Source organism: Numida meleagris, chromosome 12, assembly GCF_002078875.1.
Source record: "Numida meleagris isolate 19003 breed g44 Domestic line chromosome 12, NumMel1.0, whole genome shotgun sequence".
Lineage (NCBI taxonomy): Eukaryota > Metazoa > Chordata > Aves > Galliformes > Numididae > Numida > Numida meleagris.
The window spans coordinates 17,642,960-17,665,223 of record NC_034420.1 but is presented as its reverse complement, the minus strand read 5'-3'; the positions used below and the strand labels follow the sequence as shown (position 1 = coordinate 17,665,223).

The window sequence follows — 22,264 nt, the reverse complement described above, 5'->3', positions numbered from 1 at the left end:
TTTCCATTAATCATTTTTTCCATTGTGTGACATAACACAGAGAATGGGATGCTATGGATTTCTTAAATATTGAGGATCTGTAGCCAGGATGCTTGGATCAAGAGTCTTGATATGGAAAAAAACTGAGGTGAGGGTAATCTAACCTGTCCCAGCATCCTTCTCTGGTGGAGAGTAGGCTGAGCAGAGATCTGAATTAGCATGTTAATTGTTTTCTTGGCAAGAGTTGAGATACTGGGTCTGGGCCTCAAGAAAAGCAAGTTTAGGCTCAGTAGCTTCTGTTTTTTCATACAGTTAGAACTACCTGGCAGTGGAACAAATCATAAAATCATAGATGTCACCTTCTCCTTCAGTGGAGCCAAGTGTGTGACAGCAGGACTTTGGAAGTGTGTGAGACTTGTGGTAGCTACCAGCTCCTGCCCTCAGAGAGCAGAAAATTAGAGTATAACTGTAATTGAAGTATGACCCTTAGTGTGAGTTCTGATGAGGTGAGACCTTTCTGTGGGCAGGACAAGTAAAGCTCAGTTCTTCTAATTGCAACTTAAGATAAAAGCAACTTGTTCTGCGGTGTTAAAGCAACTCACCTATGTGACAAGACCTCCTTAGTAAAACGCGTAAGAGTGAACAAATGACGCAGTCCAAGAATTCCCGTTATTCTCTCTCCAATGTTTTAGGTGCTAAGTTATCCCCAGAAATTTCCTCCTGGGACTTGGTGTATTTGAGATAATTCAGCCAGAGAATGGAAAGTTGATTCATCTGCTCTTCTACAGACAGTTGATCCTTTGAAATGGACAGAGGATATGAGTTACTGTTTATACCAACATCCTTTTAAAAGCATTTTTCCATTCTGATAGAGACTTCTAAGAAAGGTGAATTTAGCTCTGAACTACTAGGAGTAATTAAACAAACTTGATTGTGGGTGCAGTGTTTCTTGTTGCTGATGGAACTGATTAATATTAACAGGTCACTGAGCTAATACTTTTTAAATACGGCTGAACAGTGACTGTCAGCTGTGCTGAATTGCGTGGTGTTTGCTCATGTTTCCATCAGCCTTTCATGCAGAGAGGAACTGAGGCCTTCCCAGCTCTGGAAATCCTCTGAACCTGTTGTTACATAGGTGCCTCTGAAAATAATGCCTCCTGTGTATTTTCATGGAAATGACAACAGATACATAGAGCACAATAATGCTATTCGACAGGGCAAATTCTTAGCTACAAAACATTATTTTTCAACACAGTCACTACAATTAGCTACAAGTTTTCACCAGCGGTGAACAGGAGCACTGCTTGGCAGTGACGCTCTGGTTCGCAGCTGCTGTGAGAGTGTCACTGCAAGGAAAACGTTGCCCGCCCAGTCCATCTTTCATTGGCCCACACAGATGGAAGATGCCATTGTCAGACTGCCCCTCTGCTGCCAGCTGTTGCATGGCAACAAAATGTAATGCAGTAATGACAGGAAGGTTCAGCATCTGCTGCCATACTGCCAACATCCGCCTCTGACATCGTGGGCGGATGTTAGCATCATCGCAAAAGAGGAGTCCCTCATATTTTACTTACTTTTTCATAAGCGTCTCAGAATCAAGTTTACTATTACGGGAAATAAACAGTATGAAACACGACACTCTGTTGCTATAGGGGGAGTTCATAGAATTGATAGAAATACGAATGAAACTCTGAACAGCAGCCTGGATTCAGTGAGACCACAAAATCAAAACCTGGCAGAGGAGTGGCCTGACTACAACTTGTGTAGGCAGAGTCCTTTGTAAAGTTAGCATGCAGTGACTTTGTTCTGAAATGCACGTTTTGTGATAGTATGTATTAGAATCTAAGTTAACAAGGGTCTGCAGCTCCTTCAGCCTGCGGGCGTTCGGCCCGGTTGCATGACAAGTGGGACGGGGGACCCACGGGCCCGTGCCCTGGGAAAAGGGGAAAAGGGTAAGGAGATGGCCCTGAGAGCAAAGAACAGCAGCAACAATCTGAGGTGAAACAAACTAATTTACTAAATAAGATATCGGAATGCAAAACAACACACTATCATACAATATAATTACAATTTAAGCTGATAAATCCAATACAGAGAGAGAGAATATCCCAAAATCAAGGTAGGCCTTACTCTACTACCGACGATAAGACGGCTGGAGAGTGAGGTGCTGCCAAGACGAGAGACGGCGGAAAAAGGGACGAGGTCTCATGATCTGCAAGCTTTTATCTTTTCCCTCTGTCTGGAAATGGTAACAGAGGAGAAAAGTACCCTGGGAAATGTAGTAGTCCTTCTCTTCTGAGAACCAGGTACATTCACTACATGATGTTATGATGTGGAATACCAATAACCGAAAATCACAAAACCATGACAGTTATCCATGAAGGAAGCAAGTCCTTTTACAACTTTGCAGAATAGCTTGAGAATGGAAGAGTGGCTGCTGTCTGTTGAGATTTTTTCTCTGCTGTAAAAGCTGTTCTGCAGAACAACTAGTTAACATCAGGTTTGGTGTATAAATCTTTACAAAATTCAGAGCTGTTGTGAGCCGAAGCTACCTTTTTGCTACAGATTTCATGACAATTTTCTTAGTGTTTGGTTAGAGTTGTCTGGTTTTGACCAGTGTCTTGTGATTGTTGCACAGTATTGTGAATGGTTTTGGGCCAGTTTGCCCAGTTCTGTGACTAAATGGGGCGGGGGAACCCACAGACCCACGCCCTGGGAGAAGGGGAAAGGAAAAAAGGGAAGAGGCAGGGAGATGGACATGAAAACAAAACAGTGGCAACGAGCTCAGCGAGAAAACTAATTTACTAGATGTGATAGTGGAATGCGAGATCACACAATATAATACAATATAATTGGAATTGAAGCTAATAAATCTAATAAAATGAGAGTGTCCAAAACCAAAGGCCTTACTCTAATGTTGAAGGTGAGATGGCTAGGGAGCACGGACCGCAGAGACGAGCAGTAGAAGGGCCGTCTCGTGTCTCGTGAGCAGTTTTACCTTTCCCTCTGAACAGAAAACGGAAAGGGAACAGTGGCAGTCTTCTGGGACTACCAACAACCCACGCAGCTGGAGCGTTAACTCTTTAACTCCCAGTGCACTACATGATATTATGTGGAATACTGACAACAAAAATCATAGAACTATGACAAGTATGTACATCAAAATAGCAATCTCAGTAATTATATATTAATTTCATAGTAGCAAAGCAATGTAATTAGATGGTTTCAGTATTTCCCAGATAGCAATAATAGTTTCCACTTCTTTTCTGTTTGGAAGGGAAATTCTTAATTTTCAGGATTTTCTGCCCTATATAAATTTTGATATATATATTTCTTAACCAGCTCTAGACTTAGAGATTGCATTGAAATCTGCTTACACTTGACCCCTATACCCCCTCCCCCATCCTGCAGGAGTTTTTAATTTTTTTTTAATGCTGAGAAGGGGAAGAGATTTAGAAGTTGCACAGTGGGGATTTGTCTTACAGTATTAATCATGATCTGGTCTAGAATTTAATGTCTTCACTCTCAACAGAGTAAATACAACTTTAGGAATAGTGGCAGCCTTCTAGTTAATAGGTTGATATGAAATTATATGGCGCTATGAATATCTTGATATATTCTTCAAATGATTTTATTTTCTATACTGACAATACTGCAATTTCAGAGAGAGACAGGAAAATAAATGATGTTACCCAAGAAAATAAAGCATAGAGATGATAGATTTAGAAAAATATAAGCCTAATATTTCTCATTGCTTTTGCCTTTAGCAGTATTGCAATATATTGTGCTTGTTCTACTGCATTTCAGTAAATATGACGCTGGACTTCCGTGTGGATTTTTAGTGCATAAAAAAATAAATGCTTATCTTTTGGTCAGCATTCTGTGTTTTTAATTTTAGCCTACTCAGTACTTAGGATGTCTTCTGCAAGTATTTAAAAATACCATCTATTTCAAAGGAGCTATTACATGTGGAAGAACTGCTCGTTTTTTTTTAACGTGTGCAAAGGCATAGAGATGTCCAAATTTCTGTTATGCTCATGGTAGCTGGGTGCACTTTCTAGTCAATCAAGAATAAATTTCTAACTCCTGTGGACAGATGGGCTGCTGAGAAGTCCTAGGTGAAGGATATTTGGCATGAAGTCATTTATGCTATGTGTGTTTGAGATACATTAACCATTAATGGATGGCAAGGAAGCACAATGAATGGCTGCTGAGGCCATTTATCTCTTTCTATACAAGCAGATGTTTTTTTTAGATAACGTATGTCATGTAAATCGGGAGGATGCAGCCTGCTAAAGGGGCCATATATTTTCATTTTTGTCTTTAAAAGTAGACGCATGAAGAGAACATTTACTGGCAAGAGGAGACCATCTATGTATTTCATGACTGTGTATGTATTACTTACAAGATGTCCAGCAGATCTCCTAAGTGACTAATAACAACAATTTCCTCTGTGAAGGTAATTTTACATTAGTGAAGATTTTGATCGCTAAAAAGAAATACAAATCTTAACACAGGCCCTTACTGTGCCAGAATAATTTGTGAGGGATGCACATAGACTGTATGGGAACTGCTGAGTCATGGCCTGAACCACTGATTGAGCACCTGGAGGAAAGACCCAGTCAGCCCTGGGAGCACAGGTGAAGGCAATTCACCTGTGCAACCAGAAGGGGTGGAGCCTGGCTCCACCTCTCTTAGGCCTCATTTAAGGGCTGACTGCCCCTGAGGAAGGATCTCTTCCTGGAGATCCCTCCTTGGTGGGAGCCTTTTCCTGCGAGCCCAAAATCTTCCGATCCAGGTGAGCGCTGTATTTTCCTTCCACCTTTTGTAACACTATTTCCATCACGTTAGTCCTTCTGATCGCTACATAGACTTAAGGTAGGGATGCTATTTAAACAAAAAAAAGTCTTCTCTGACCTTCTTGGCAAGTAGATCTTGCTGCTTCAGCAGAAAATTGCTGTAGTATTGATCTGGGATGGGAATCTGTGCTGCTACCTCTCCTTGCGCTGAAGTGTTGACAGAGCCCAGCTCTTGCTGATCATCCATTTCACTCTGAAAGGTTTGTGCTCTGCCAAGAGTGCAGCTTCCACCCACAGACCTTTGTGGCCCAGCCCTTCTGTGCTCTAGCTCTGCCACAGCTACAGTATGGGACCTCTGTTTTGGAAGGACTCATTCTCTTGTTCCTAGATTAAAAGCTGCAGGTTTTACTTCAATAACAGTTTGCTGTGATTCATTCAACAACTAATGAAAGCAAAAATCTAGCTCTTTATTAATAATATAAAGGATATGCTGACAGAGTGTCAAAGGACATGAAAGTTACACTGATCACAGAGTTCTGCTCGTTAATTGTGAACCCACTTAAGCCAAACAATTATTACAGACTTACAAAGTAAGTCACTTTCTTAAGTGGAGTAGCCAAAGTTACACACCAAAACAGTGAGTGGAAGGGACAGGAGAAAGAACCTGGAAGTTGTGCATCACGGTCTCTTCTCTACCCACAGATCACACTGTGTTCCAGAACAGCTTCTAGCTTGCATTGTATTACAGCAGGATTTCTTAAGTGCTGCTGCAGTCAGCCAGTCTCACCACAATGCGGTCTGCAATGTATATTCAATACATATTTCCACCCATTTTCCTAGAGTAGTCTGGAGCAGATCTCAAGGGCCCGAACCTCAAACTAAATCAATAAAGGACCCTCACTGCAGTCCCCCTACAGATCTGTATACTTGGAGCCAACAGCATACACTCTTCTTTCTGTGAAGTAAAAGTGACTCTGTAAATCAGTAGGCATAACTCAAGCTAGAAAAGAGTATCAATCTATGTCAGACTGTGCGTTCCAAGATTCTTGGAAGAGATATTCTGAAAGCAGCTTAGCAAGAAAATAATTAGGGCACTTGAAGAGGCAAGGTGTGCAAACAGATGATAGATATGACAGTGAGGATTACACTATTTGATAGGTACTGTTGCTGGAAGCTCAAGCATGTTGAGTTTCTTTCCGTTTTGTAAGTCTGTAAGTGCAGACTCAGGCATGGCCAGAGAGTGACTTTGAAGGCTCTCTGTGTATGCTTAGTATGTTAAAGCACCTCTAAAGGTACTCATTTGGTCTGCACATTGATGGGCAGGATATATGGTGTTGCCAGATCCTTGGCTGACACAGAGAATGCTCCTACAGTGGAGTAGAGATGCTTTCAAAATGTTCTAGATGTACCAGCTCATCTGTGTTTTGGTGTGCTGTACATGAAGCTTCCCAGTCTGCGTATCTTGCTGATGTGCTTGTGTTTAACTTACTGCATCAGTTTTGCTAAGGTTGGAGTTTTCTCCAAAATTTAGCTGATGGAAAATGTTGATGGAGTCTTTTTTGCAAAATGACAAAGGAGACAAATTCTAGCCTGGTTGGGGATTTTGCATATCATTTTTTTCTCTGCTTCTACAGAGACTCAGAATGCTGGTGAGAATTTCAGTGCTTTTCTCTTCCCGTGGCAGGCTGTAGAATTGTTGTGTGAAAGCCTGAGGTTGGGAAGCTTGGAAGGATGCAAGGTCTGGAAGGGCAAGAGGAAGAGATAGTCTGAAGGTTCTATCAACAAAAATGCCTGTTCCGTCATGACCCAAGACTGTAAGGCTTGGATTAAATGACCCATCCTCTCCAGTTCTGTAGTCTCAATAGCTTTAATTTTTATTGTAAACAAATTTGTATCTTCTTTGCAAGGTGCACCTTTATGAGAAAAGGGAAAGAGTATGTATGGAATATTCACTACTATGTCACACTTGCATGCAGAGCCTGGTTGTGCTGGGATCTCCCTTGCAGGTTTTCAGACAAAGACTGCAGTGTTTGGAGAAATGAGCTATCCTGTGTTCTGTAACCATGTGAACTGTCATGCTGCAATATCCACTGACAAATAATAGTTCGTCTTGTTTCTTGCAGGGCTTCCAAAGCAGCTGAGGACAGAATCTTAAGGAATGCCATGCAGTAAGCGCTAAACGAACTGGCACAGAAAGGATCAGAAAAAGATGGCAGTCTATATTTGAAATAATTAAACATATGGACTCTCACTGATAAGAAATCATGTCAAAAAAAGGACGTAGTAAGGGCGAAAAGCCTGAGGCACTGATTGTAGCCCTACAGGCTGCCAATGAGGAACTCAGGACCAAGCTAACAGACATTCAAATTGAGCTGCATCAGGAGAAGTCTAAGGTGAGTGGGGGTTTGGTTTTCAACAGCAGTGTCTTCACTGAAGGAAAGAAACGTGGAAAAAACAGTAGCACAGAAATCAAGAGATGCAACAAAACTCTTCTCTTGAACAACAGTCTGATGCCTTGCTCCTTCACTGGAAAAGACTTCTTTTTACTGAGGTACAAATTTAAGAAGCCTCTGCCCTTCTAGTGGAGCAGTATGCCTTTTGTAACATCTTTGCCCATGTTCCAATTAGTGATTTTCATCCTATCCACGCAAATTATTTCTAACTATACTATTTAACAAAAAAAATGCCCAGAGTCTAGAAGCTGTGTAGTGTTGCTGTTTTTTGAATGACTGCTTATTTCAGAAAGATATATCTTTATTTCAAAGTTGAGTGAAGTAGTCTTTAAATGTATAGCATGAAAGTCCATATGGACCCTTGTAATCCATCAGCAGTACAGTCCAACTCTGTCATGTACATTAAGGTATGTATACATTGTTTCAGGCTTGTTTGGGTACCAGTGGTCTGCCAGCATTTCAGTATGATACCTAAACTTGGTTAAAAGTCAGCTGAGTATCACGTATGTAGGTGCATGTAGGATTATGTTGTGAAAGTGCTTGGAGGTCTCTAGTTGGGCTTAGAGATACATTAGTGTAAATGGTCTGAAGGCTGCTTTGTAACTTTGGTTCCAAAACTATGGACAAAGAACTTAAAAGTTGTCTTTAATGAAGAGCAGCAAAGAACAACCCTAAGTAAAGCCAACTGTAATAACCAGTAATAACCAGTGAAGCACACTTTTCTTTAGATTCATGTCCAAGAGCTGACTACCTTAAAGTTTTGCATATGAGTAAGAACATCTACAAAAGTCTAGATGTTTCCTGAATGTTCAGATTTGCACCTTACCTCCATATGAACCTCAGCTGGGTTCATATGGAAGCACATGCTCTCATCTAACTTATTGCCTACAGTCATGAAAACTGTAGGAATCTTGCTGTTGCCAAGCCCTCTACTTCTCTGAGGAATTCGGCTGAAGTTGACGGTTGGGTTAGACAGTTGTTCGACAAATGCACATATATAGACAAGGACTTATTTCCTAAGGAAAAACTGAAGTATTTGTCTTCAGTAAAAGACAGTGCAATATTTATATGAGGGCCCATATTTTGTTGTAGGAGGATGGAGGAACAACTAGGATCTGCAGGAGGGCCTTCCTTATTTTGACACAGCTGTGTGTCTGAGTGAGCTTGTTTTGATAACAGTATCTTGGTAACAGGTGACTTTCATTTTATTTCAACTTAGATTGCTAAACTAGAAAGAGAGAAGACTCAAGAAACAAAGCGTATCCGTGAAGTGGAGCAGCGCAAGCAGACTGTGCAAATCACAGAGCTAAAAGCCAAACTCCATGAGGAGAAAATGAAGGAGCTGCAGGCCGTGAGGGAGAACCTCATCAAACAGCATGAGCAGGAGATGACACGGATGGTGAAAGTTCGAGACAGTGAAATCCAACGTCTCAAGTCAGCGCTGTGTGCACTGCGGGATGGTAGCAGCGATAAAGTAAGGACAGCGCTGACTATTGAGGCTCGTGAAGAGGCCAGAAAACAGTTTGACTCTGAGCGCCTTAAGCTTCTGCAGGAAATTACTGAACTTAAGTCTGCCAAAAAGCAGGTAGATGAGGCCTTGAACAATATGATCCAAGCTGACAAGATCAAAGCAGGTGATCTTCGAAGTGAGCACCAGTCCCACCAGGAAGCCATTTCTAAGATCAAATGGGAGAGTGAGAGGGATATTCGCCGCCTGGTTAGTAACTCTTCCCTGCATCAAGATATTTCATGTGTTGTCTTATGCTGTAGCGAGTTTGCCTCCTTTGCTGTTCAATTTTTTGGTAAATCTTAGAACTCTGCAAAGTACCTCAGTCTGCAGAAGTCACAAAAACCTCACATTGCCACATCTCAGTGGCAGATAGCTCATAGGGAGTCAGCTAGAGCAACCACTGGGTGGGCAGATAATACAACAGTAATAGTGATTGATGCATTCCATCAAGAATTGGCTTGCTGAGATGCTAATATATCTGCTATGCAAAATGCTAAAAAAGAAAATGTTTACATCTGCACTTGGAGTTATTAGTTTCTCTAACCCTTATGTTGGTGTCCTAAGCACATTAAACTGTGGCAAGAGGTGAGATATCTTTTGCTTTCATCTTGTGATAGCATTCAGTAAGAACTGGTGAGAATGAGTAAAAAGAGGCCTATACCAGTAGTAGTGCAAGTGGCTGTGTTTCCGTATAGCAAGGGTCCTGGGCCTGCTTGCAACACTGGAAAATTTGGCATGAAAGCTGACAGTTCAGTAAAAGAAACAGTGATTTAAACAGTGTCAGGAGTGGTATTTTTGAGTTTAAAGCATTGTGGTTGAATATTTATAGGCAGCTAAGCATCCCACAGTCACGCAGTCACAGCTCCTCCTCTCCCACAATGGAAGGGGGAAAACAATCATATAGTAACAAGTTATAGAAAGCATTGGTTGAGATAAGGATAGTTTAAAAAGTAAAAAAGAAAAAAATAAAGAGAGAAAATGGTTAAAAAAAAAATCCACCTAAAAAACCAAGAGGAAGAAATACAAATGATGCAAAACACAGTTGCTCACCTCTGGCTGACCAATGCCCATTCAGTCACTATGCCATGGCAGCCCTGGCCTAGTCTCCCCAGTTTTATTGTCAAGCACGATGTCAGTTTGGCATGGAATATCCCTTTGACCAGTTTGGGTCAGCTGTCCTGGCTGCGTCCCATTCCATTTTGCCCATCACATCATGCTCAGTTTTGCTTTGTGTAAGGCTAAAACACAGTAAACACAGTAAACATGCAGTGGTTGTGCGATGGTGTGCAGTGTGGCTGACACCTTGGAGTGTATGGTTTTCAAGCCTGTGTGGTATGACGTAGCAGATTTAAGTGGTGAACACTAGTAAATCATATTGTACTATATTCACCAAGGCTGAAATGCTTTTGCTTTTACACGCTAACGCTGTTGCTCTGGTGCTCCTCTCATCAGATGGACGAGATCAAGGCTAAAGATAGGATCATATTTTCCTTGGAGAAAGAACTGGAGACACAGACGGGCTATGTGCAGAAGCTGCAGCTGCAGAAAGAAGCTCTGGATGAACAGCTTTTCCTGGTGAAGGAGGCAGAGTGTAACATGAGCAGTCCCAAGAGGGAGATCCCAGGAAGGGCCGGAGATGGCTCAGAGCACTGCAGCAGCCCTGTATGCAGGTTTTACTGACTTCTATACAACAGAAACGTGGCTGATTTCTCTTGCTTAAACATTGTCTTGGCCCCTGGAAAAACATTAAGTAATCAGTACCACTTTGAAAGTATCAATCCATGAACATAACTGTCCGGATAGCCTGCATCCTCAAAAACAAACAGAAATTGGGAAGATGGGTAGAGGGAAGGCTGTGGGGAACCTAGGAGACTAAGAAGCACCTCCTCTTTGTCTTGCTCTACACATGTGCAGCCATTGCAGTCATTCACAAGTGTAGCAGAAGTGCTAAGTCATGGCCTGAAGCAGTGACTGAGCACCTGGTAGGAAGGCAGGGCCAGCCCAGGGGAGCTTGGGTGCATGCAATGCAATGCTCCTGAGTGATCAGAAGTGCTGGAGCCAGGATCCACCCCTTCCCAGACCTCTTGTAAGGGTTGGCAGTGGAGCCGAGGGTGTCTCTCTGGAGATCCCTGCCCACCTGAGGTTTTCTGAAGGTAAGCAGCTTTTTTCCTTTGTTTCTGTGTCCCTGGCTGCTGCATTTGGGCTTGTCCTCATTTGCTGCAGCCAAAGACTATTCCACCTGTATTGCTGTACTTTCCGTCACATTATAGTGTTACAACAAGGCATGCAGCTCCTTGTGACTAAACATGGTGTTTACACAACAAATGTGTATATATATATGCATTTTTACACATGCACAAATATGGAATAAGAAAGTAAAGGCAGTTGATTCTGAAAGGGATGTCCTTACTTTTTCACCTGACTTAGTGGCCTAGCAAATAGAAGCAGTGTGTAGAAGAAATCAATTAAAACTAGAATATTTTAGCTATTTTTTCCCCTATAATAATCAAAAATGAGTATCAGGATCTCTTTATTTTTTAACATCTAACATTTTTTAATCTTAAAGTTTTCCCAAAATTAGATGTTTTCTTCCCCAAAACCACATTTTTGTCAAAATGTTCATTGCTGTAAAAACAAATAACAAATATCATTTGTTGATTGTGATAAGTTGCCTGATATGTAGCTTTGGGTGATTCTTTTCCCAAATGTGTATTTTGAAGATTCAGTAATTGTTATGTTGTTACCAATGAACAGGACTTGCGCAGGAACCAGAAAAGGATAGCAGAGTTGAATGCCACAATCCGGAAACTGGAAGACAGGAACACGTTGCTCGTTGATGAACGAAATGAACTGGTATGTGAGCTTTGCACTATCATAGAGGGGAGGCCAGGAACCGGAGGGAAGACGAGGAGAAGAGTCTCCAAGCATGCAATAAATGTGCCTTTTCCATCCATCAGGCTAGTCACCTGGGACACTTAGAATGGCTTTTCACTCCAGAATTAAAGAGTAATCTCTGTGATATTGTATCGGGACAAAAATCACAATGGAAAAGTCTTGTAGGTTTCTGTGTGACTGGTTTTGTTCCCTCCTTAACCTTCTCAAGAGTTTAAGAGCATACAATAGTATATGGTGAGATTTATCTTGTAAATCAAATGATGCCTGCAGTCCAGTTCTTGAGAAAAGACTCCAGTACTTGAGAAAAGACAAGAATCAGATATAGACAGAATGGACAACAGTGAATTGATTTCTTTATCTGATCTACTCTTAGGTGGTGATACTTGTATGTTCAAGTCAGCACTCTTATTTTTTTATTTTATTTTATTCCTCAGATAGGAGTCCTACTGCACTCCTTTCGCATCAGTGTGGCTGACCTGGTTCTCCTCAGTGTTTTCAGTTTAGTATTTGCAAAATAATATCAAGTTTGTAGTAACATTACAGATGTGTTCACATACCTCTCTTCAATTAGGAAGAGCTCTCAAACCTCAAATTTCTGCAATACTGAATAGTTTGTAGCTGTTGAATGCCATTAAATCTTCAGCCTATTTTTCACAGAAAAAAATCCTTAAAAAAAAAAAAAGGGGGGGTTCAAAATTCTATTTTGCATAATGCGACTATAGTGAATACATCTTGTTAAATGTGGGCGGAAACTGCTGGAAATACCATGCACTTTGAGATGCAATCAGACCAGCAATAGCTTTCTTCATTCTTAGGGTAAAACCGACAGTTTTGCCAACAGTGATGCTGATGGAAGATGTAACCACTTCCTACCAGCTCCTCCTTTTCCTTTTAGCAGAAGGGATCTTCAGGCACATGCTAGCTTGCTTCAAGCAAAATCAGTGGTTAAGATGATGCGATGGTATAAGCAAATGTGCTTTACTGTCCTTAACAGCTACAGGAAACTCTCACGGTCCTTTCTACAGCAGAACTGCAAGGGGCAAGAACCTCCCAGTGACGAATGATAACACAGAGCTGGTTCATGGCTTCATTAAGTAGATAATCTGGGCACATACCATCTTCCTTATCCTTCCTTAGAAAAATAAATGTTGTGTATTAACACTCAATTTTACCAGGTGGAGCTAGATTTGTGGAGGAAAAGAACTTGGCTAAGACTCTAGCTGCACCAATACTGGAATCATAGAATCATAGAATTAGCTAGGTTGGAAAAGACCTACAAGATCATCCAGTCCAACCATCTACCTACCACCAATAAACCTGCTAAACCATGTCTCTCAACACAACATATAAATGTTTCTTGAACACAAAACATCCAAAGATGCTGTAAGATACCTTTCTGTTTGATGAATTTGTTTAAATGATGTTTAGTCACCATTTGTTGACTAAAACAAAATTCTTTGTGCATATGCATAAGTGCCAACGTAAATTCATCTTTTGACAAGAAAGTCCATGAGTTTCTTGAAGATAAAAGACAGGTTTTAGTTTTGTTTACAGTTCTTGCAGCAGCTTTGCAGTTATCTGATGGTGTGTCAGGTTGCTTTATCTCTATGTATGAGTTTTCTCATAGTTAAAACTATCTTTCAGTAAAAATGTGCAGAATCATGCTTTGAGATTTGTAGATAAAATAAGTTTATGGAAGCTGTAGGCATTGCCAGGATTGCTTTGCCAGTTCCAGTAGATCATTTTGCTTGGTGTTTTAGTGTGACAGTAGTCCAATAGGGAAGATTAACAAAAATACTTGTAACGAAAGAGAGAAACGTATCTTATTTGGATTACTACCATTATTAATTGCTATAAATCAATTGTTATCAATTCAGCTGAAGCGTGTCCGAGAAGCTGAAAAACAATGTAAACCTCTCTTGGAAAAGAACAAGTGCCTCACAAAGAGAAATGATGAACTGATGCAGTCTTTGCAGCGCATGGAAGATAAACTCAAAGCAGTGACTAAAGAAAATATAGAAATGGTCAGTATTGAAAAAAAAAAAAAGTACATTAGTGCATGATATATGTCTGTTTTGGTGGGAACGTTTGCACAGTGAATGCATGTGCATACATGAGAAAGTGTGTGTGTAATACTATTGATAAGATATTGCAGTGCTTAGTCTTGTACATAATAGACCTATATTACACTGTCTATTATGCTTATGTGTACAGTATTTTTAAGTGAATGCATAAAATCAGTCTTTAATATTATCCCAAAAATTAGATTTATGAGTCTGAATTAAAAAAACAAGTTGTATCGAGTCATGTTCTACTCTGCCATTTTGCATCTGAAAACCAAAAGAAGAAGCTGATAAGAGCTATGTTTTCAGACAGCCTGATACTCATCTTTGAATGTGCATGTTCCTGTTAGAGCTGATGATGGCAAAGTACAGTTCTGGTCTGCCCCTGGACACATGTAATATTCCTGTAAGACATATTAATGGTAAATGGATACAGGGAAGGGAGAATGGTGGTGTGATTGCTAGGTTTATAAATTTCATGTATCAGGGCTATGTGAGGTGGAGTTAAAGCAGTTATGTCTGTAGAGCCTTCAAATTGTCCTTAGCATCAATCAGAATCTACCTGTATTGATTTTGTTTTCCCATTAATGGGGAAAAAAAAAGGAAGCGCAAGACTTGAGTTACCAGATGTAAACTGGCAGGCTGCTAAGTGTGTTTGCATCTCTTGTCTCTGGCTCACAATAGTCAAGGTCCTCATCTTGAGCAGACAGTTCTTCAATGGATGCACCTCTCCTGCTGATTAGGATGAGACTATCAGATTCACTTTCTCATCTTAGAGAAGAAAGGTTTTAGTGCTGCAAGGTTAATCAATTTTAAGACTGCAATTCACCCATGCCCAGAAGACAGATACACTTATTGTAGACATCACATGTTAGAATTCTTCTTCTACAGTGGTTGTAGATCACAAATCATGGCCCCTTGGCCTCTCTCACAGCAAGCAGAAGAGACTTGAACGTTGTCATGCATTAGACATCAGTGGACAGCACCACCAGTGGATATGGGCACACATGGCAACTTAGCTCCACTATCTAGAGTTGGCATCTGCTCTTGATAGTGTAGATGCCCAAACTATGCAAGTTAGCAGGATGTGGGTGGCTGGACTAATATTCTTGGGCTGTAGGTATCTCCTCTCCCACATATGCTCAGAGCAGGCAGGACACGGAATGCTAGTTAAAATAGTTATGGTGCCCCATTATTTCCCCTTCCACTTCTTTTGGCAGGATACATGTTTTTCACAAAACTAAAATGTCCAGTTCCTCACTGTATGTGGTCAGTTGAGGAGTATCAGCAAGTGCGTGGAGTCATGGGAGCAGGTACTACAGGGATACCCCCTGGACGCGTAGGGGATAAACGTCTTTGTCACGTGGTGGGCATCTAGATGCATATGACTTCTAAGGGCTGCTGTGCTGTGGAGGCTAGATTATCACAAAATAAGTAGAGATAAATCTTTATTATTCTGCTTGAAGAACTCAGCCTTGCTGTGCTGCTTTGTTGTTAAGAAGTGCTTGTGGGTTATAAAACTTGTTTAGCTGATATTATGAATTATGAAATTACAAGTTATACAAATTATGTAGCATAAGCATATTAATATGGCCATACATTTTAAATGAAGAACCGTGCTTAATTTAAAACTGAAACTTTGTCTTTTAATTGCTGGATCTTATTTTATTTTATCTGTGTCTTTCTTCTTACCACAGAGAGAAAAAATGACATCACATCCTCCTCTAAAGAAACTAAAATCTCTCAATGACCTGGATCAGGCTAATGAGGAACAAGAAACTGAATTTTTAAAGCTTCAGGTCATAGAACAACAGAACATAATTGATGAATTAACAAGGGTATGTCCATAACACCAGGAAATTTGCAGCGATTCCTGTATGAAGTTAATTACCATTAGTATTTCATATTATAAATAGAAATCTGAAGTTTCATATCTTCCTTGATCTTAACACCTGTGTAGTTTTAGATGTCAGTGTGTGTTGGTGTGGGTTATTAACTACCTTTCTAATGGGGCGCTGGCCCTGCAACTTGAAGGTGTAACACTTGTGTATGAACTGAGCTGTAGAAATGAACAGACTATGAACAGTGGAGCTCAGGAACACGCACATGTTCACAAGGCAGGGCTCTGACAAGCTGGCTTGTGAGGTAACCAGGCTGCCATTAAAATGTTCTCTGGAAAAGAAACATGCAAGCACACAGTGCAATGCCCTTTGTGTGCAGGAAAAGAGCATACTGCTAGGCATGGTTCTCTAGTTCTTCTGTCATATCCTTTAATACTGGCAATCCATTTTTCAGCTGACTTTGTGTTATGTTGAGAGGAAGGAGAAAGATACTCCAAAGCAGGCTGTTTCTTCTCCTTAGGCATCGCTGCTAGAAGTGGTGAAACCAACACTTGTTTCCTTTTAGTAACTCTGAGACAGAGGCAGCACCACCTTTGTAGTGAAAGCAGTTTGCATCCCATACTAAACCCAAGCGGCTGCCCTGCAAGAGCCTCCCGGTGATTTTAACAGGAAATTGATCAGTGTCTGTTGTCTGACAGCCTGTCAAGTCAGCTGCACAACAGCAGAGGCTTCTTCTCTCCTATTCCCTCTTCACTTCAAGTGATTTTCAGCTGACATGCAGACAGTTTTGGATATGAATCTTCCCTTCTACCTGGAATTGTATTCCTGCTGGAAAGTATAACTGTCAGTGGAAAAGCAGTGATTTATTTTGTCTGTAGGTCTCACCTTCTTGGGCTGCAAACAAAAGAAGATAGAGGTAAAAAATTTTGAGTCTGGTAACTTTTCAATCTCATTTTCCAGGACAGGGAAAAACTCATTCGTCGCAGAAGGAGTAAAAGGAGTTCAAAACCAATTAAGGTAAGAGGAAAAATTATGAATTTAAAAAGATAATATCTGCAAAAGTTTATTGGCATCTTCTGTTCTTGTTTTTTTTGCCAGATTCAAATTCCGTGTTTAGAAGGTTGTAACCTGTCAACAAAAGTGAAAAATGTTGCAAAGCAAATGTGGATCTAAAATGCTCATTGATCAGTTGGCACAACACTTATTCATAAAATAATTTTTTAAATGCTCACCTCTGTACCCTGAAACCCAATCCTGTGCGTCAAGCACCTCAGCTTGCATAGGATGTGACTCAGTTCTCATTTGGATTGGTGAATTCAGTGGCCGGAGATAGTGAGACACACAGCCAAACTGTGTAGTGTGAGCAGTCTCTTACAATGTATGGCAGTTACTGTAAGACTGGAAAGATGTGTGGGATAAAAGTTGCATTAAAAAAAAAAAACCCTCAAACTAAAACTTAACACTAGTTCTGTGCTGATGTAGCATTTACTCATTTACTTGAACAGCAATATCAGTGAGAGAAGACTGAGATTCAAAATATCAGCAGTGTCCTTGAGAGAAGGAAGACATTTCCCATTCTGCACCATGGACATTTACATTTCCTTCATAGCATTATTTTCTCACCTCAGTCTGGATGTTGACAGATGTCTTCTGAACAGCTTCCATTATGTTTTCCAAGTTGCAGGCTAAGACAGATCCTCAGTTTAGTACAATTAATCAGTAGACTCGTTCTCCATCAGCACAAGACCTGATCTTCGATATGTTTCCCTTTGGATTTGGTTGGAGGTGGTAATTGCAGGGGTAGCACCTAGCTCTTTTTTCATGCCTTGCCTTTTTAAAACAACTAGTAATGGGGCTTGAAACTAGTCTTTCTCCAAATTAGAAACTCATACTGCCTGTTTCCAGGCAGATTCAGAAATCATGTTTTTCCTTCTTCAGAGACACGTGATAGATACAGTTTTGGGGTATGATGATGATTCCATGGACTCCGAAACATCCTCTGTGGCCTCATATAGAACAGACAGAACACCAGCAACTCCAGACGATGATCTGGATGAGGTAAGATCTGACTCAATTTCCATAGGCAAGGACAGATTTTTCAGAAGATTTTGACTTCCAAAGCAAGTGACCAGGCGCTCCAGGTTTTTATTGCTGCATATTGGATGGCAAGTTCTTCATTAAATTTGTCCTCATTTTCAGTTACCTTGTATGTCAAAATACTGCGAAGTTCTCTAAGTCTAGTCTACAGAGTCTACAGCTATGATTTTATTGCAATTTGAGATGACTTTTTCCTTTCATCACATCAAGAAAATTAACTTGTCACATTTCTTTTAGCTTAAAGACATATAAACATTCTATTAATTCTACATTCTTATTACTTCTTATTACAACAGGATCACCATAGAAGCTGTTTTAAATCAAGATCTGTAAACCAACTAATGTGTTTAACACGTTACGCTTCCTTTGTTTTGGCAGTGCTGTGCTGCCTAGTGCTTAGGAATGTCCTTTCTCCTTCTCAGAGTTTAGCTGCAGAAGAATCAGAGCTGCGGTTTCGACAGCTGACAAAGGAATATCAGGCCCTGCAGAGAGCTTATGCGCTACTGCAAGAGCAAACAGGAGGCGTCATAGATGCTGAAAGAGAAGCCAAGGTCAGTATCAGTCTGAGACACGAAGCATTTCATTACCATCAGAATATTTTGATTTCATAAAGTGGCATCCAAGGAAATGGAGATAAATATCCATGCAACAGATAGATGTCCATTTCACTCATTGGCAAGTATATTTCAAGAGAGTGATGACTGAAGATGGACATAGTTGCTTCGTTTACAAGGGTCTGTTCTCTGGCTGAGCTCCAAACCCCTGCATTTAGGCAGACATGTCAAAGCGGACAGTTCTGCATTCTGGCACAGAGCCACAAGAGTTTTCTCATGTTTTGCCCAGGTGTGAAGGGGTTGGATTTGTACATGTAAATGGAGGCCTGTGCCTTTTCACAAAGGCATAAATTGCACTAACTTTAGGAATGCTCACCTGAATGTTTCTAACAAAGATACGCAGATTACATTCAAATTTGAGTGTGATGCAGATTACAGTAAAACTTCCAAGGCTAAAAATGTTGTCTGTCTCATAAAACCATAGAATAATTCAGGCTGGAAGCAACTTCAGGTGAACTCCAGCCCAACATCTAGCTCAAAGAAGCCTCAGATGTGAGGTAGTACCAGGTTTTTTACCACTCTGAAGTCAGTTCCTAAAGACCTCCCAGGCAGGTCTGATCACCTTTTTTTTTCTACAACCGTTTGTCAGTCTTGTTTACTAATCACTTCAATTCAGATACTGTATCTGTGGCAGAAATGTTAAGTCATTGCTTGAAAGAATGATTGAGCACTTGGGGGGAAGGCAGGGCCAGCCCAGGGGAGCTCAGGTGCATGCAATGCTGCTGAGTGACAGGAAGGGCTGGAGCCAGGATCCACTCCTTTCAGCTCTCATTTAAGGGTTGGTGGTGGAGGTGAGGGGATCTCTCTGGGGATCCTTGCCTACCTGAGGCCTTCCGAAGATAGGCAAACTTTCTTCCTTTTTTTTCTGCGTCCTCGGCTGTTGTGTTTGTGCTTGTTGTCATTTACTGCAGCCTAGGACTTTGCCACCCTGCTATTATTGTTGTGCTTTCCATCACATTATGGCATTACAGTCCCTTACTATGTTCTTTGAGTAGAGCCTCACCCTGAATACCTGCATTATATTTGTACTCTAATACGAGGCATGTTAATTACAGACTTGGGTGGAGAGAGGGGCAGATCTGCTGATCTGTCCCCTTGTGGCATCTGTATGGGTATGTGAGGTGACACAAAATGTTGCAGAGCTAGAATCTGATTACTCATTCTGTGGAAATAAGAGCATAGATCCAGACTATTTTGTTTCATTTCATTTTTATGTCAGGCAGGTTGCTGTTTTTGTTGTTGTTTAAATGTATCTGACTTCAACAGGCTCAAGAGCAGCTCCAAGCTGAAGTCCAGAGATACAAAGCCAAAATAGAAGATCTGGAGAAAACTTTAGCACAAAAAGGACAGGTAAGCACCTCTTGTGTATTTTATTCTTCCTGTTTTGAATCTTAACTCTCTTTAGAGTATACCTAGCACAGTTTCATTGTAGACTTCCCAAAGATATAATGTCTCTTTGCAATAAACAGGCAGGTGTAGTGTGTTCAGAAGCCTTGCTAAAGCTTGCTAGGCTAATATACTGTTATTTTGTAATCCACAATTTGTTTACGTAGGATTTTAAAGCCTGAGTATTGTGGCTCCAATTCTAAGTAAAAATGCCCAGCCTCACGAAGTTTGATTATTCCGTAACAGAACTGCTTCATCCAACAGGACTCGCACTGGGTGGAAGACAAACAGCTTTTCATTAAGAGGAACCAAGAGCTTTTAGACAAGGTATGTTTCTGAGTTTTGTATGGCTAGAGAAGAGGAGGCTCAGGGGAGGTTATCTTATCACTCCCTCCAACTACCTGAAGGGAGGCTGTGGTGAGGTGAGGTGGGTGTCAGCCTCTTCTCCCATGTAACTAGTGATATGGATAGAGGGAATGGCCTCAAGTTGTGCCAGGGGAGTTTCAGGTTGAATGTTAGGAAATGCTACTTCTCCAAAAGAGTGCTCACGTGCTGGAATGGGCTGCCCAGGGAGGTGGTGGAGTTACTGACCCTGGCAGTGTTCAAGAAACATTTAGATGTTGTAGTGAGGGACATGGTTTAGTGCGAAATATTGGTGATAGGTGGATGGTTGGACTGGATGATCTTAGAGGTCTTTTCCAACCTTGGTGATTCTATGTTCACTCTGTAGGGTAACCTTGATCCTACAATACACCTTTTGGATGTTCAGTCTAGTGTTTGCAGGTATAGTGTATGGATAGCATAGTGTATTTGAATATGGACAGGATATACAAACCAGCACTGATTAGACACTTGCTAGCAGTTCCTGATGCTCCTAGCCTAAGACCTGGAAATTCTGCTCAGCATTACAGCTCTGCTGTTAACATTATGCTCCTGCAACATTACACTGAAGAGTCTGCTGATATTGCCCTAGCAGCACCATCTGAGCTTAGCTTCTTACTATGAAACGGCAGCAGAAATGAAGTCATCCTCTAACATCAGGATTCCTGGTCTCAGAATGTTCTGTATATTTTTTAGGGCTTGAGTCACCCCTAGGTCCTGTGGAACTTGAACTGCTCTTTCACTTGGCACATTTAAATGTGCATATGTATATCTCTATATTTGTATGTGTGTATGTATATATTTTTAATCATGGATTATAAGCCCTTGAAGGTCCTCAGCATTGCTTGCATATCACCAGCAGTTACAGCAGTGGCTGTACATACGACTGCCATCAGCACGAGGCTGTTAATGCCCAGCAATAGATCTCCTACCTTCTTTCACCTCTCCAGATGGGGCATCCTGGCTGTGTTTCTCCCCTTCCACAAACAAGCCTTATAAGTTTCCAGCCCTCTGCCATACTTCCCCAGCCAGATGAACTGACTCAAGGGGGCTCATTTGATCTTTGTCTTACCATGCTCCCCAGCTGTCCTGGTATGGGCCCTACTCAGAGAACTTAATCGCAAAATATAGGCTGGAGACTTATGGAAGGGAGCAGGCTGAGGAATCAGTGGTGGAATTGCCCAGAGCAAGAAAGTTGTATCCAATTGGCCAGTGGGTATTATTCACATCTATTTGCTAATTGACAGAACTGTTTGTGAGGAGATATTTGCTGTGTGGTTCACATAAGTGCTCATGTGGGATAGGACAGCTGCTTGGGTAACTGCCTCCACAGAGACAGCTGTCCCTGCGTGCCACACAATGAGAATCTCTGGTCAAGCCCCAGACCTCCTCCAAGGCAGGACCAGGTGTTCCTGATAGACATTTATCCAACCTGCTTGCAGAGTCCTCCAAGTCTGCACGCTTCCCTCCCCGCCCCCTCCCCAACAATCTATTCCAGTGCTTTACCACAAGAGCAATGCATTTCATAGCTAATGCAGACTGATCTAATAGCTAGCTTGACTTTTGTCATGTTAACCTTCCCACTGATGTTCACTAGGATTGGATTGCTTCAGGAAAACCTCTAATCTGAGCATTTTATGATGTTTGGCAAGGTGAGCAGAAGTTCACCTGTAAATTAAAGACTCATTGAGTTAATGTGGCTAGTAGAGAATCATCTCTAGAGACTGGATTTTACACTGCCTGAACTGTCACTTAGCAAATACTCACTGCTCCACGTAACAGTCACACAGATCATAAATTTATGTATTTCTATTAGATAGAGAAACTGGAAGCAGAAAACAACCGTCTGCAACAGGAGCTGCAGGATGCCCGGGACCAGAATGAGCTGCTGGAATTCCGCAACCTGGAGCTGGAGGTGATGGATGAGCTTCTTATAGTAGAGCTGGTAGCAGATGAAACCAGTGCAATTGCACTGGACACCAACTTTGAGTGTTTACACCAGTGTCGTAGTGATATAATAGAGTAACTAATCAGTGCAAGCATGTTTAATTGTGGTCTGTGGAAGTATGTGGGCTCTGATGTCCTGGAAACAGTAAGCTCCATACTTCGCTCATTTCAGTCTGAGCTAGATGCCTAGTAAGCAAAAGTAATCCTAGATGATAAACTTTGGTGTAGCTGTGCTAAGTTATCGCACTGGTAGGTAAGTTTTTTTCTAATATGTCAGAGCAGTCTGTTGACAACATGCT

At 41.2% G+C, this 22,264-nt stretch overlaps 1 protein-coding gene across 5 annotated transcripts in view; it reads left to right on the top strand.

Annotated features, from left to right (window-relative positions):
* The window catches only part of JAKMIP2 (janus kinase and microtubule interacting protein 2), a 41,933-nt gene that overhangs the window by 6,245 nt on the left and 13,424 nt on the right, over positions 1-22,264 (top strand). For 4 of the 5 annotated variants that reach the window (XM_021410664.1, XM_021410665.1, XM_021410667.1 and 1 more), the window contains exons 2-13: positions 6,902-7,171; positions 8,451-8,948; positions 10,194-10,403; positions 11,496-11,594; positions 13,514-13,660; positions 15,397-15,537; positions 16,501-16,557; positions 17,479-17,598; positions 18,060-18,188; positions 19,518-19,601; positions 19,902-19,964; positions 21,835-21,933. In XM_021410664.1, coding sequence (XP_021266339.1) covers positions 7,043-7,171; positions 8,451-8,948; positions 10,194-10,403; positions 11,496-11,594; positions 13,514-13,660; positions 15,397-15,537; positions 16,501-16,557; positions 17,479-17,598; positions 18,060-18,188; positions 19,518-19,601; positions 19,902-19,964; positions 21,835-21,933 — 1,776 coding nt within the window. In that variant the 5' untranslated portion in view covers positions 6,902-7,042. Of the gene's footprint in view, positions 1-4,309; positions 4,439-6,901; positions 7,172-8,450; positions 8,949-10,193; positions 10,404-11,495; positions 11,595-13,513; positions 13,661-15,396; positions 15,538-16,500; positions 16,558-17,478; positions 17,599-18,059; positions 18,189-19,517; positions 19,602-19,901; positions 19,965-21,834; positions 21,934-22,264 lie in introns of all 5 variants that reach the window. The other variant, XM_021410666.1, reaches the window with a different exon arrangement.